Consider the following 16,358-nt stretch of genomic DNA (forward strand, 5'->3'; position numbering starts at 1 on the left):
AGCCAGACCAAGCCAGACTCTAATTGACGTTAGAATACGAGTGTACAGAACCCTTTAGATTTATTTGTACTGGTCACACAGTAAATTAAAAAATATGTGGTGTCTAGTCTATGCTCATCTGTCAAAGCAATAAAATAATCGAACGGACGTTGTGGTTGGCGAGACAGAATTACTCATCAATGGATTATTTATATTTATGTTATTGTAAATAGTAAACCCCAGTAGCATTTTTTCAACCCCAAATTATTTTTATTATCATTTATATGACGTAAAAAAATAATCATGCAGCGTCGAAGGGGACCAAACTTTACTTACGTTAGTGGATGTGTGAAGTATATGATTTTTGTGCTGAATTTTGTATTTTGGGTGAGTTTTTGCTAATAATCCTTTGTGATAATTAACTATATAAAGTAATTGGAATGATAGTTATCTGATTACATTCATTAGAAAAGAGTTCCTCGGTTGTGTGTGGGTCTATTGTTGTATTGTGTACACGGTGAATCATTTTTTCCCAGACGGGTGTTGGGTTAACATTGAATTGAAATGTATAACCGAACGTAACCGCGACTATCTGTTTCCGCTGCGGTTATCTCAGTAGTGGTCACGAATTGTTATTTGCATTGATTTAAAACTGTCCTTGACTTGTTGCTATTTAATAAATTTAAAAAGTATTAAATACCTATATTCTTGCATTCAATTTAACTTAAGTGGCCATTGGCTTGGCTTATTAATACTTGTATTCTTAGTACTACAAGTACCCAATGAACCTTTTAAAAAACTCACTTTTCCTTGCTTGGGAATATAAAATGATTTTTACATAATTTATGTTGAGGAAGTAATTATTTAAATCCCTGTTCAAATTTCATTATAAGTAGTGATGTACCGACTATTGATTTGGCCGACTAGCCGACTAATCGGCGCTCGAATGGCCGATTAGTCGGCCAACTAGTCAGCTAGTCGGCCAGATCATTAGTTTTGTATAAGTTCAGGTGAAAAACAATAGTTTTGCAGACCGTCAGATTCAGATTATTTATTGGTAAAACAGATACAATGCTTTTACACGTCATACATTTAGGCAGGTACATAATTTACATATTGGATTACATAGGTATCATATTAATTAATTAACATTCGGAACATTCTCATAGTATAAATTAATTGATATTATAACATGCAAGTTCACTGAGCAAGCTCTTTAACTTTTTTGTGAAAACTACCTCACTAGTGGAGTTTTTAATATCGACTGGAACACAATTATACAATTTAGGCCCAAAGACGCTGGTACAGGTGCAGCTTGCAGGAGATATTTCCAAACTGAACGTGTCTCTAAATTTTGCAATAACATTAATAGTTTCTCATGGCTCCACCATTAAAAAAAACAAAAACTGAATAATAATAAAAAAAAAATTATCGAACTTGCACATGAAATTACACGAGAATCAGTTGAGATCGACCTGTAGAAGAAAACACCAGCCCACCAACATACGATAACGATCAAACGGTCAATTATATGAACAAAAGTTTTCATATGCACCCGGTATAGGTATTTTAGTAAAATAGACATAAAACATATGTTACCATATCGACTGTTGATTTCTTTTTTTTCTGTTTTTCTGTCACTAATAAAGTGCCGACTAATTGGCCATTTTTGCCGACTAGTCGCCGACTAATCGCCGACTACAAATGTGGCCGGATAGTCGGCTTTCCCCGACTAGTCGGTACATCCCTAATTATAAGCCTTTTCTTTCTGGGTAATAAAGCAGAACTATAAAATGTTTACAACTTTAAATATAAAGACAGTGGCGGCACCTTTCTATATAGAATGCCGCACCTAATATCTAGCCTCCCTAGGCCTGGGCCTACTCAAGCCCTATGGCAAATCCGTCACTGTATAAAGGGTTAAGTAATTTAATTATTTGTTCAATAGAATCTGTTTACATTCAGGATATTTCCAAGAAATGCTTGGGAATATTAGGTCACATAATTCAACTTAATTTTAAATCATATGTAGGTACAAAGTAATGTGACAAATATTTCCCTGTATTGATGATGTAAATTTTTATGAACTATGGCTCTAAATAATGGCAAGTGGAAAAAGAGGGGGAAGGCCTTTGACCAACAGTGAGACACAATAGGCTCGCAATAATAATAATAACAAATGCCCATTTTTAGGGTTCCGTACCCAAAGGGTAAAACGGGACCCTATTACTAAGACTCCGCTGTCCGTCCGTCCGTCCGTCCGTCTGTCACCAGGCTGTATCTCACGAACCGTGATAGCTAGACAGTTGAAATTTTCACAGATGATGTATTTCTGTTGCCGCTATAACAACAAATACTAAAAACAGAATAAAATAAAGATTTAAGTGGGGCTCCCATACAACAAACGTGATTTATTACCGAAGTTAAGCAACGTCGGGCGGGGTCAGTACTTGGATGGGTGACCGTCTTTTTTTGCCGTTTTTTGCATTATGGTACGGAACCCTTCGTGCGCGAGTCCGACTCGCACTTGCCCGGTTTTTTTTCTATTACCAATTTATCACCAACATAGGCCTCATAGTGATAAGGTATATTTTTTAAGTAGATAGAGTATTAATGTTACAAAACTTCAGTATTAAAGGCTATTTTTATTTTATTTTATTTTATTAATTTATCACCATTAAGTAACCTTTCATGTTTACTACAAGAAAGGATATGGTGTTAACAGCTTATAAATTATGTATTTATTATTAGATAGTTGTCAAACACTTTGCTGGACTTATGGTTGTTTCAAAATTAATTCTATTGATCATCATTAAATGTCATTAGTTGCAATTTTTTTTTTACAGTTGCTAGGAGGACTACTGATAGCTGTAGGCTTATATGCATTCCTGGACAAATGGCAGGCTACGGGACTCATAAAGGTGTGTTATATGTTTCATTTTATCTAACCACTATAGGCAACATTGTACGTGTGTGTAGTAGAGATGCAACGGATAGTTGTTTGGCCGGATACCGGATATTCCGCCTGACCATCGGCCGAATATTCGGTATCCGGCTGCCGAATATTCGGCCGGGGGAACTATACCTAATTTTCGGTTTTTCAAATGCGTATTGTGCAGGTTTTGACCTGTTTCGTAGTTAACGTTCGCGCGGACTCATTTCTGGGTTCTAAATGAGTGCGCATGCAAGTGAGTGGAATGTTTAAATTGTTTTTAAATAATAAACGGGTACGATTATGACCGTGACTGCTTCTTAGATCCAATTTGTTTACTCCGAAATCAAGCAATTTTACTATCCGGTATCTGGCCGGATAGTAGGTCACTATCCGGTATCCGGCGGGTATTAAAATAGTGGCCGGATAGGCCGGATACCGGATAGTAACCGAATATCCGGTGCATCTCTAGTGTGTAGTATATTTTAATTTCAGGTTTCTACTCTCTTTAGTCACACATGACCCGATTGTTTAATATTTCTTAGTTTTAAGTATTGATGTTTTGTGGTTGACCAATGTGTTTGACAAATATAAATTTACGCAAATTTTATGTGTAACGACTTTAATTTGTTAAGGTAGAGGATGAAAATTTTAAAATCTGTCAATCACAAACTAACGTTAAAACACCATTATATTATTTGGCATAAAAATTTTTTATCACACCCCCTTGTGCTGGGTAGCTTTCAACATTATACCAGCAACATCCTACCGTAGGTACACTTTTTGTAACCTGTGTTGTTTTTTTGTGGGGTCCGCAACCCTCAAAAGCCTCATTGAGGCTTTGAACCTCCAGGGCGACCTACGGGTTGACAGTCAATTATTTACGTTAACATTTCCAGTTGGACACGGTATACGACGTTATGCTGAATATCAGCCTGTTACTCGCGCTGCTCGGGGCCGTGGTGTTCGTCGTCAGCTTCGCGGGCTGCGTCGGTGCCTTGAGAGAAAATACTTGCCTGCTCAAATTTGTGAGTACTTCTGTAAAGCATCTATCTTAGCGCGTTTCCTAATCGTGTTTTCTAAAAAACAATGGACGAATAAAACACGTAGACGGATAGTGTCATGTCACGCCATCTATTGAACGGAAGTTGAGTTATTTTGATAAGAAGTCTAAATGCCAAAAAAATGTATGGAACTGAGACCTGCTGCGTTAGTGACGCCATTTGGTATTAACCGGAATGTGGAAAGTACGTGACTTTTATATAAATTGACAATCTTCTTTTATTCATCCATGTTGCAACTTTAGCTTGGCAGGCTCTGCTCAGTCATAGAGAAATATAGTAAGCATAGAGTGCTCATAGATCGGTTTTGGTACCAAAACATCAATTTTGATACCAAAACGACTATTATTTTCATAGTCGACATCTAGTATCGAGTAGCGGAATTCTCAGTACCGCTACTTGATACGATGCTTCGAGTGTCGCGATTCACGAAAATTGTATTGAACAACAATTTACAACTAATATTATAAGCAGAAGGAGTTGAAAATAGAGTTCTGGTAAATCCGGTTATAATGTTAGTTGAAAATTGTTGAGCATTAGACTTTTCGGTCGTCGGAACATCTATTGTCAAGTAGCAGTACTGATAATTCCGCTACTCGATGCTAGATGTCGACTACGAAAATAATAGTCGTTTACATACCAAAACTGATGTATGGAACGAGCACTCTAAGTATGTCTTTTTTTCTCTATGGCTCAGTACAGAAATTAACTGAAATTGGTCCGTTTCCAGTACTCCCTCTGCCTTCTAATCCTGTTCCTCGTGGAGATGGGCGGCGCCGTCTGCGGCTTCGCGTTCCCGCGCTCGCTCCACGGCTTCCTCGAGATCGGCTTCACGGAGCGCGTACTTCACGCGTATAGAGATGACCCTGATTTGCAGAACTTCATTGACTTCGCACAGAGCGATGTGAGTATTAAATAAATAATTATAGGGCACCCTTACACAAATTGACTATACTCTGTATCTTTAGGTATTTAAATAAAAGTAAACAAATAATTTGTACATTTTCGGGTAGTTATAACATTTATTGGTTAACCAACCAAATACAATACCACCTGGATCTGTCACTGAACGACCTGACTTTAACCTACTTTATTTGATCATGTTATGTTTTCACCTACCCTCAACTGGCTTAAGGAGCCATTTGAGGGTAGATTTTGTTTACTTTTATTTAGATACCTAAAGATACAGACTATAAGCCCTACAGTAAGCTGAAGGAGGCTTCTGTTGTGTTGTAACTGTTTATAAAACCAGAAGACGAAGCCGTATAGACAGGGCAAACGTGCGGGGTGCGCGGGGCGAAGAGTGGGTCGCGCGCACCCGAGCTGTATACATCGCCGTTGTTAGTAGCTCGGTACTACCTACAGGGCTAGCGTGTCTTATTTGAAATGTTTGGTATGTTTGTGTTGATCTGTGACAAGTTGACAACCCTACTGTGTTCTTGTGCGGTGTCGGCATTCACGCAAACATCAAAGGCGTCAGTCGACTGTTACTTTTTACACTGTGGTATTGTATTGTTTTAAAAGTAACAGTTCGTACACGTTTGTGCCCACGTTCGTGTTAAAATCCTGGTCACGGCACCAAAATGTACGGCTCTACTATCAGATTAAACCTTGTCTCGAAGAAATAGCTTCTTAGTGCTCAGACCGCCTGTTGCTCCAAATTCAATTCAAACGAGGAGATTTTTTAGTCTTGTTTCAAGTTTTTCAAACATATTTTTGACGTGATAACGTCTTATAAATCGGTGAACACCGGTAGAAAAAGTGTCACGTTGTGGATATATCTCCATGGTAACGTTACGACCACGTTTTCTTATGACGTTATCACGCAAAATTATCGTCCGTAAACCGACTTTACAGACAACCATATCTTTTCAGTTCCACTGCTGCGGCCTCACCTCCGACGGCTACATGGACTGGTCGAAGAACGAGTACTTCAACTGTTCGTCGCCGTCCGTGGAGCGGTGCGGGGTTCCGTTCTCGTGCTGCATCAACGCCACGGACATTGCCTCGGGGCTCGTCAACATCATGTGCGGATATGGGGCTCAGAACTATCCGGTAAGTATCCGTCACAAATGAACCACGAGCGGTCGGGTTGAGCTGGAGCGAGGCCAGAAGGGTCGCTGAAGATAGGAAGGCGTGGCGCGAGCTTATGAAGGCCTTTTGCACCTCTGGGGTGCCATAGGACAACAACAATAACAGGCAGGATGACAAGTTTTTATCAATGGCATTAGTCGATCAGGTCAGTTTTGAGGATCAAATGTCTATATGGGAATGGGACCCATTGCATTCAATCAGTTAAACTGAACAGAACTTTACAAAAATATTTCATTACATTAGATAGTTCAGATTCGTTGTTTCGAAATAATTTTATATTACTAGTAATTGCAAAAAATAGTAATAACTTATTACAATAATTTAAGTTACCGTTCAAGGTATTGGGACCCCAAAACTATAATACTAATCTCTCAGTTAATCGTTTTCCAACAAATACATTAGAAAAATTCCAAAAACTTATTCAAAACCTCATCATTCCAGGTGGCTGAAGCCAGCAAGCGCGTCTGGACAAGCGGTTGCATAGAAATAGTTCGCTCCTGGATGGAACGGAACCTATACACTATAGCATCCGTGGCACTAGGGGTAGCCCTGTCACAGCTGTTCGTCATCTACCTGGCCAAGACTTTAGAGGGACAGATCGAGCTGCAGAAATCCAGGTAAATGTGTACAAGTGTGGATGGAACGTAACTTATACACTATAGCGTCCGTGGCCCCGGGGGTAGCCCTGTCACAGCTGTTCGTCATCTACCTGGCCAAGACTTTAGAGGGACAGATCGAGCTGCAGAAATCCAGGTAAATGTGTACAAGTGTGGATGGAACGTAACTTATACACTATAGCGTCCGTGGCCCTGGGGGTAGCCCTGTCGCAGCTGTTCGTCATCTACCTGGCCAAGACTTTAAGAGGGACAGATCGAGCTGCAGAAATCCAGGTAAATGTGTACAAGTGTGGATGGAACGTAACTTATACACTATAGCGTCCGTGGCCCTGGGGGTAGCCCTGTCACAGCTGTTCGTCATCTACCTGGCCAAGACTTTAAGAGGGACAGATCGAGCTGCAGAAATCCAGGTAAATGTGTACAAGTGTGGATGGAACGTAACTTATACACTATAGCATCCGTGGCCCTGGGGGTAGCCCTGTCACAGCTGTTCGTCATCTACCTGGCCAAGACTTTAAGAGGGACAGATCGAGCTGCAGAAATCCAGGTAAATGTGTACAAGTGTGGATGGAACGTAACTTATACACTATAGCATCCGTGGCCCTGGGGGTAGCCCTGTCACAGCTGTTCGTCATATACCTGGCCAAGACTTTAGAGGGACAGATGGAGCTGCAGAAATCCAGGTAAATTTAGTAAAAAATATCTATTATTATGTCGTTTTTTGAAGCATTATTGGGGCAGAAGAAGAAGGTAAAATAAAATGTGTCATTTGTGTAAGTATTTTAACGTTACAAAATATTTTATGTCACGCATATGGCTTTATGAAATACGTTTTGCATGTAATTCAATTGTGTTAAAAAAACGCTTGTGTAACGTTAAAAGACTCCAGCGTTACACAAATGACAGTGTGATCCGCTTGCCAACTGTCCTGTTTTTTTTACAAATTTTGTAGTAAAATGATCGAGTAGAGTAGACGGACAAATTGGGGCATAGTGCTGTTATTTTAGTATAAACCGAGGTTTAGGGCATGAACGAAGCTATATTTAAGACGGGTAAATGTATACAAGGAAGTGTGCATGGAATGGAACGCAACTTATATTACTGTAATTTTTCGTAAATTAACACTTTCGCAACCAGGCAAAATTTCAAACAATACCCCAGAAACCGACAGTACTCGCTAGTCGGGCAACGACGTGCAACTCAATGCCGCACGCCGCGAACCCGCTAGTCGGGCAAGCGGCGGACGCTCAGGGCTGTGCCAAGTAACTTTCGTATAAGTACGTGGATAAAATTAAATCTGCTGTCTCATCTGTTTAGGCTCCCCGTTTTGTTCTTCTCCTAATTCTAATTCCTATTGATACATACCCGTGTATGCAATTTCACGTAACCAACTAATAAGAATTTTTATTTTGTAATCGCATTAGGTAAAGTAAATAAAAATACAAAGTGAAGTAATAAAATATAATAATCAACTGTACCAACTTTTCGACCACATAATAATCAGAAGACTTACAATTTTTTCTGTTAGTGGCAGTGGCAGCCCTGAGGTAGTGAAGATGCAATGCTTGCCCGCCTGTCGGGCACTTCGGCGTCGCGTGTAGGTTTATAGCTCTTGCCCGACTAGCGGGTATGCCGGCATCTGAGTAAAGTTTACGAGTGCCCGAGAGTCGGGTACGCGGTGTCGAATGTGTTAAGAGTACTACAAATCTGGTAAGAGCTATGCACTATGGCTTAAATAAAATATGTTTTGGGTAACGCTATAGTATATTACATACGTAGGGCAGTAAAGTAAGAAATGTTATCTTATATCCATACAATTACGCAAACTTATATTCATATAATTAAAAGTTACACAAATATTTAGTGTGACGAATGTAATGTAATGTAACGTGGTGTGCAGATGGCAGACATGAAACAGGGGCACGGCGGGCGCCTACCGCGACGACTGCCGCCGCGCGCTGCTGTAGCGCCCGCCCCCCGCCTCCCCCGCCTCCCCCTCCGCCGCCTCCCCCGCCTCCCCCGCCACACCCCCCACCGCCCTGCATCTCTAACCGCTCTACCAAGGAAGAGGGAAAAAAAAGAGGGGGGATGTGTGGCGGCCGGCTGAGAGCGCACCCGCCTCCGCTCCCGCTACCGCTCATATTCTACATCCCTAACCGGTGTAGAAGAGAACAGAAGAGAGGTGTAAGTGATCAAATGTGCGATTTTAGAGAAGGCAGTGTGATACGGTTGTGTAGTCATGGGACATACTTAAAAATGAGGGCCATTACAATTTTAATACTGGATACTGTCCTTTTGATCGCCACAGTCATCCGTAAACCCGAAATTAACCTTAAACCTTAAATGGGGCATTATCTATGAAAAGGGACCTTATTGTCGATGGCGCTTACGCCGCACAGCGTCGCGCGGCATTGTATTTATATCGGAGCATCGTTAATAATGGCGTAAGCGCCATTGACAATAAGGTCCCCTTTCATAGATAACGTCATAAATTGGCAAGTTTCCTCTAAGCTCAATAGTGCTAATAATTCAGTTAAGAAAAAAAACCCAAAAAGACGTTTTTTGAGTGTGTTGACCGTTGTCAAAAGTATTTAATGTGCTAATTTATGGGTAAACATTACTATTGTGTTTATTCTCTTTGATTAAATTTACTATTGCGTATTATTTCAAATAGTCGTGACGGTCAAAAGGTTCACCGATGTTTTTATTTGACTTGTTTCCTATGGACGCCGACGATATTGAACATAATGTATGTTCAATATCGTACATACATGGTAAAAACTCACACAAAACACCCTATATTACATATCACATTATTTTTTTTTTCGTATCAAAATTCGCATAAAAGTATTCCCCATGACTATAGAACGAAAACCTTTGGCGTGGGGCAGGCGTAACACAGTGGAAGGGATTAACACAGTGGAATGGCAGCCCGCTTTGTTCTTTAGGACGAAGTTACCCAGTGGACTCTTTAGGTGAATTGAAGTTTTACGTAACACAGTGGACTTGAACGGATTTATACTGTCTTAAACAAACTAGGTTTGTTTTATGACGTTAGCCAAAAAAGCAGCTTAATTATAGTAAAATCGACTTTTTTCTATCTCATAACAAAATAAACTTTGATCTCTAAGAAATAAAGTCTACATTATGCTAGCAATGTGAATGACATATGACGTTGAGATAGTAAGAAGTCGATTGTTTTATGGATTTTAAATATAATGTATTTAGTACCTATTATAAAAATATAGTATGTAGACTTATAAGAATATATCTGCGATTTATTAAATATAAAGTTAAGTGTATTGGAAAAGGAGATATAACCATTTTCTATCGCAAAACTTGAATGTTAATAAATGAAACACAAGTCAGATAATAATAAATTATTAGGTACAGATGTAGTGCATAATTGTTTTCCATCGTATTTTCTCGGAAACGTTCGTATTCGTCAACCTTCAGTCAACCTCAGTACTTTTTGTACCGAGACTGACTGAAATAGCAAGACACGTTCGTACGTTTCCGGGAAAATACGATGGAAAATAATGAATGCACTACATTTGTACTATGTTTTTCTCGGGCAATATCTCGTTTAGAGTCGCACGAACCAAGTCGCCGCCATACAATCTAAGTTACGCTCTCATTTGAAAACAACATTCTTAATTGACTTGAAATTTGACATGAACAGACGCCATCAGATATATAGGAGCGGCCGAGGTGCTCAAAAATATCTGAACACGCACTCTAACGCCTTTGCAATAGAGGCGTGTTCAGATATTAGTGAGCACCATGGCCACTCCGATATAATCTGATGGCGACTGAACATTCAAGTAGCATATGTCTATGTCTGGTCGTTGTAATATCTAGTTACAATACAAATAAAATAGAGATAGCATAACATAAGCAAAAAAAGATAAAGATAGCATAAGTGGCGTACACGAAGGCTATTAGAATGACGATTATGATGAGCATAAGTTTTATATGTAAACCTTCTACTCGCTCTATTTTCTTTGTCTAAAAGCGGTTTTTTCGCGGGTTCTTGTGCCTCTTAAGTGATTTAAGGAGATGTATCATGAAGCCCCGTGAACGTCAGAACCTATTCGTAATTAATGACCATTTTTACTTGAATGAATGAATGAATGATTTTTTTTATTTCAGGCAACTATTTAACTTGTTAGTGTACCTACCGTTCTTCTATTCAACGGAGCGGCGGCTGACGTTTACAAAACTTCATGATACATCTCCCACAACTTAACGAATTATCGTCCGGGAGAGAATGACTGACGAAATTTATATCTGACTCGGGGTCTATGAGAATAAAGCGATATACCTAAGTGCAATATATAACAGAACAGGAAATAATGCAATGAAAACGCATTTACATATAACAAAAGTGTGGTTAAAAGTGTCATTAACGCCATATTATGTACGTATCATAAATATGTGCCATTATGTATTTTAAACATCAAAGTATTAAGATCCGACATATGCATTTATAAATGGAATCTCAAAGTATTTATTGCATTTATTACAATGCTTTTCTAAAAAACCTGTGTACAAATGTAGTGCATTATTGTTTTCCGTCGTATTTTCTCGGAAACGTTCGTATTTGTCATGCTACTTCAGTCAACGTCAGTACTTTTTGTACCGAGACTGGCTGAAATAGCAAGACACGTTCGTACGTTTCCGTGAAAACACGATGGAAAACAATTTAGCGCAACATTTTTAAAGCTACCTATATATGCTACAATTCAATGGGACGATACACGATTTGCCTCTCTAGATAAATCGTAAAATTAGCTTGGATTATACCAAAGAGAATAGAGTGTATAGAGACGGATTGTTAAAGTAAATTATGTAGCCACTGTAAATTTACTGCCATCTTTCGACAGGTGATAAAACTATTAGAACGCCATTTGAATTTGATCCTTATTCTTTCACTGATATGTGTTAACTTGTTAAATATTAATATTAACGCCATCTACTCGACTATAGGCCAAAGGTATGGTGCAATCTTTTCGAGCGATGGCGCCATAACCTTCAGCCTACTCTCGAGTAGATGGCGTTAATATTTGACAAGTTAACACATATCAGTGAAAGAATAATGATCAAAGTCAAATGACGTTCTGACAGTTTTAATCGTCTGTCGAAAGATGGCAGTAAATGTGCTGTAGCTACATAATTTACCATGACAGTAACTCTCTATTTCAAATTCTCTTTGATTATACTGTGTTATTATATATTATGTGTATATAATTGTGATTATTGAATGAACTCACCAAAATGTTCGCTCAAAATAATTAAATAGGTATTTCTAACCGTCATAACATAACGTATACTTTTCTAATGAATTATGAAGTCTAAAATGATGATGAATTTATCAGAGACGTATTTAGTAGGGAATATTACGCAAAACTCTGCGTAGAGGGCGTCACTAGGCCAATCACATGGCCTACCGTGAAACACGACAATCGAAAGTTCGGTTTCTACCTTTCTATCACACTTGCCTATTCGATCTATAGAGAGGCAGATAAAGAAATTTCGATTTTCGCGTTTTGCGGTAGGCCACCTGTAAACAAACCGCCTTGATGCATCAATGTTATAGTGAAAACTTATTTAGTTACTAAACTAGTGCTGCACTCTGGCGGCAGAATATTGCAGTAACACTCCCTATTTAATTTTTTGATATGACGTCATTTGTAACTCGTAAAAAGGTGATCAATTAAATTTCGTACATAATATAAATAAAAATGGTTCACTTTATATGGGGATTCTATGCAATGTAAGCATTTTTTAATTCTCTTGATTTTCATTTGTTAAAAAAAACATATACCTAGTATAAATGTATCACTGCCTAAATCTGATATTCCGTTTTTTCTTATAGGTAGGTATATTTCTTGTTATTATTAAGCATTGTCGACTCGAAGCGCCAAATACAAATGTAATAGATTTATTTAGATGTCAACTGAAACTTAAAAACTGGACGAAATATATTAAAAAAAACTTAATTAAGGACTTTAATTCGTTCACATTCGTTACACAATGGAAAATAATGAAATATCCGAAAAAATATGCTCAATGATCTTAATTATGTTTTTTTTTCTAATTTACCCAGTTTTTACATTTTCGACTCAATATTTAATTAATGTAACTGCTTTACCTAGTTTAAGTTATTTTAAGTCAATCATATATATTCTATTGTCTTCCTGTCATACATATTGACCCTTTGAAATTTTAATCACTAACTAGTAGTAAGACTCAGTTTCTCATACGTAATATGCAATGCAGCGCTTTTTAAATAACAATACAGATGTAGTGTATAATTGTTTTCCATCGTATTTTCTCGGAAACGTTCGTATTTGTCATGCTACTTCAGTCAACCTCAATACTTTTTGTACCGAGACTGACTGAAATAGCACGACACGTTCGTACGTTTCACTAAGGAAAACAATTATGCACATAACAGTATAGATGTACCCCCTTATTCATAAAACTTTACGGGCCTGATTTAGTTAAATTATGTTTTTATCCCTTTCTTACAAATACATAAGTCAAAATGACAGATAAAGACAAACGATTATTAGGTAATTGAGGTTTGTAGCGCGTTTATGAATAAGGGGGGTAGTGTATAATTGTTTTCCATCGTATTTTCTCGGAAACGTTCGTATTCGTCATGCTACTTCAGTCAACGTCAGTACTTTTTGTACTGAGACTGACTGAAATAGCAAGACACGTTCGTACGTTTCCATGAAAATACGAAGGAAAACAATTACGCACTACATCTGTACCAGATATTTTATTTCATTTCTGTTTTTTTCTTTTTGTATTAAAGCAATTACATCACAATAAATTGATCTCGCTCATCTCATACTACACTACACTGACTATAGTTGGTCAAACCAATTTGTCAGTCAGTAAGAACCAGGAAAACTATACTCATCCTTTTCTTTTGGGTGCTAGTACTAGTAGGTATAAGACAAAGATAATTCCCTCTGTCCATGATTGAAATGAGACAGTTCTTTGACAAACTATATTTAACTTTATTAAGAAAAAACAATGGTCGGTTACTTTAGTGTCAATTATTTTTTACACTAGTCAAAATTTACTATTGTGTTTTAACTTCTTTTGAGGGTAAAAATGTCGTACATATTTACTTGTTCTTGCCTTTTTCGTGCTCACTAAACTTTACTTTGTTAACTTATTTAAGATTTGCCTTTTTAACGTATAAAAAAAACCGGTCAAGTGCGAGTCGGACTTGCGTTCCAAGGGCTCCGTACATTACCCAATTTTTAACAATGTATTTTTTTTATGTGGAACGTGAATGAAATGCCTTTAAAAACCCTTAGGGGTCGGATCAGAAACTAAGTAATTAAGTCCAACTCACGCTTGACTGCACATTTCTAATAGGTTTTCCTGTCATATTCCTATAGGTAAAGAACTATATTGTGTATTTTTCACAAATGGTCGGACAGATAGACACACGCACGAGTGATCCTATAAGGGTTCCATTGAGGTACGGAACCCTAAATTGCTGAAGTGGTGATGATTGAGAATTGTGTAAATTTAGAATAGAATTATCAATGTTTCTGGATTCGTCTACTCGAATTATAGTTCGCCAAGCCATTTCCGTCAGTAGAAAAAGGCGGCAAATTTAAAAAATGTGTTCTCATAGAAATCTGAATTTCGTATCTTTTTCTACTCACAAAGTGGGTTTGCCAGAGTATATTTCAGGTATCGTCTTGGGTCGTCCCATTCGTTTTTCGTCACGTTCTTAAATTAGTCCTATTCTGCTTTCGTCACTCATTCTACATTGAAAGCCACCGACGATTGTGACGAATGTAGAATGAGTGACGAAAGCAGAATACGACTAATTTAAGAACGTGACGAAAAACGAATGGGACGACCCAAGACGATACCATATTTCATTAGAAGAAGAATAAAAGTCTTTTTTTCACTATGTTAGGCGTTAAAAAGGTAAATGTAAACTAATTAAAATCATACTAACGCTCAAAACTTCGCTGCTCATGTCGTTTCGAACCAAATTGTTTCGACTTTTATTCATTAACCAAATTTGGAGTGCGTTTTATTAAAAATTGCTTAAGTAGTAAGATTACCTCTCTATCGCACCAATTCGTAAAGTGTCAACTCTTGGTATGGCTAAATTACTCTCTATTGAGAGAAATTGGGATTGGGATTTTTTTCTCCCTATTGGGAATATTACGCAAAACTCTGCGTAGGGGGCGCCACTACCACTATCCATCACAATCTGGGGGTCTACCGCGAAACAAGAAAATCGAAATTTCATTATCTAACCTCTCTATAACTCTTGCATATTCGAGCGATAAAGAGGCAGATAACTAAATTTCGATTTTCGCGTTTCCCGGTAGGCCCTTGTTAAAACAAACCGCCTTGATGCATCAATGTCATATTTTAATGTCTGTGAAAACTTATCAAAAAAACAGTTTAAGGCACAGTATGTATAAGTTACTCTATGGTTTACTAGAGGAGCTAGTGCTGCACTCTGACGGCAGAACATTGCAGTAATACCCCCTATTTATCTTGCCTGAGCTTACATATTGGTGCCAAGCAAGATGTAAAGCGAGTCATATTAAATTAATATATATCAAGATAAAAAATAAGTGCGAGTCGGACTCGCGCACGAAGGGTTCCGTACCATTACGCTCAAACGGCAAAAAAAATATATTCTGTTTTTAGTATCTGTTGTTATAGCGGCAACAGAAATACATCATCTGTGAAAAGATTCTTAGTAATAAGGTCCCGTTTTTACCCTTTGGGTACGGAACCCTAAAAAACAAATCTTCCTGGTGTTTTCCGATCTTACTACTTACAATTATTGTGGAAAAGTCAGCATCATAAGTTGCTAATCGGGCCAGGTGTCCAAAATGATCTTGACGCGACTTTAACGTTAAGAGAATAAGAGCGTGTCAAGGTAATTTTGAACACCTCGCCCGCTTAGCTACTTCTGCTGCTGACTGTACCTATCTAAAACGCACTTAAGTGATATCTCAAGTAAGCTAATTATTTTAAATGTATTGTAAATATATTATTAATATTGTATAGGCGCCATTATACACGTAAGACTTTTTAATAATAAGATTTATTGAATAAAATAGGCCAGTTGTAAAATTATGAATATAACTTGAGTCGCTTAACTTCAAACTCGGGTAAATCCATCTGTCAGATTATGCGATTTTGGTATTAAGAAAAGGTAATAGGGTAGATATTTGCTGAGAGGGTCGAATGGATTTACCCGATTTTGAAGTTAAGCGACACACTTTTTCTTTTTCATAATATAATTTTGTTTCTATTCATTTATTATTAACCTTTTCGACGCCGTGTCAAACACAAAAGCTGTCACTCGGACGCCACGTCACCGAAGTGTCAAAACTGAAATTGAACTTTATGCACATGCACGTAGGTCTTTGTTGCTCTGTTGTCTGTGACGGATTAATCGGTCTTTGGGGTTGGACCTACGGTGCGGATATATCGGTCATTGGCGTCCAAAAGGTTAATGTAATAAATATCTATGGTAGCGACTTGATATAAGTACTATGTTTTTGTAAAGTTTCAACTGCCAAATCTGTAATTTTTTTGGCCTGGCTAACTGTTAAACCTAGAAGTCAGAAGTTATTTTGTAATGTTCTTATTTTTTTTACTTTA

At 37.9% G+C, this 16,358-nt stretch overlaps 1 protein-coding gene across 1 annotated transcript; it reads left to right on the forward strand.

The window, feature by feature from the left end:
• Positions 1 to 111: 111 nt before the first annotated feature.
• LOC134801080 (tetraspanin-33-like) lies at positions 112 to 6,716 on the forward strand. Its single transcript, XM_063773601.1, has 6 exons — positions 112 to 366; positions 2,826 to 2,900; positions 3,811 to 3,939; positions 4,703 to 4,876; positions 5,848 to 6,027; positions 6,508 to 6,716. The coding sequence occupies exons 1-6, from the start codon at positions 283 to 285 to the stop codon at positions 6,685 to 6,687; spliced, it is 822 nt and encodes a 273-aa protein (XP_063629671.1). The 5' UTR covers positions 112 to 282; the 3' UTR covers positions 6,688 to 6,716.
• Positions 6,717 to 16,358: the final 9,642 nt, after the last annotated feature.

The sequence above is a fragment of the Cydia splendana genome, chromosome 21 (genome assembly GCF_910591565.1).
Source record: "Cydia splendana chromosome 21, ilCydSple1.2, whole genome shotgun sequence".
Taxonomy (NCBI): Eukaryota; Metazoa; Arthropoda; class Insecta; order Lepidoptera; family Tortricidae; genus Cydia; species Cydia splendana.

Coding starts and splice junctions, on each gene's coding strand:
- LOC134801080 (XM_063773601.1), top strand. CDS start 283: ATGCAGCGTCGAAGGGGACCAAACTTTACTTACGTTAGTGGATGTGTG. Junction 367..2,825: donor TGCTGAATTTTGTATTTTGG/GTGAGTTTTTGC, acceptor TTTTTTTTACAG/TTGCTAGGAGGACTACTGAT. Junction 2,901..3,810: donor AGGCTACGGGACTCATAAAG/GTGTGTTATATG, acceptor TAACATTTCCAG/TTGGACACGGTATACGACGT.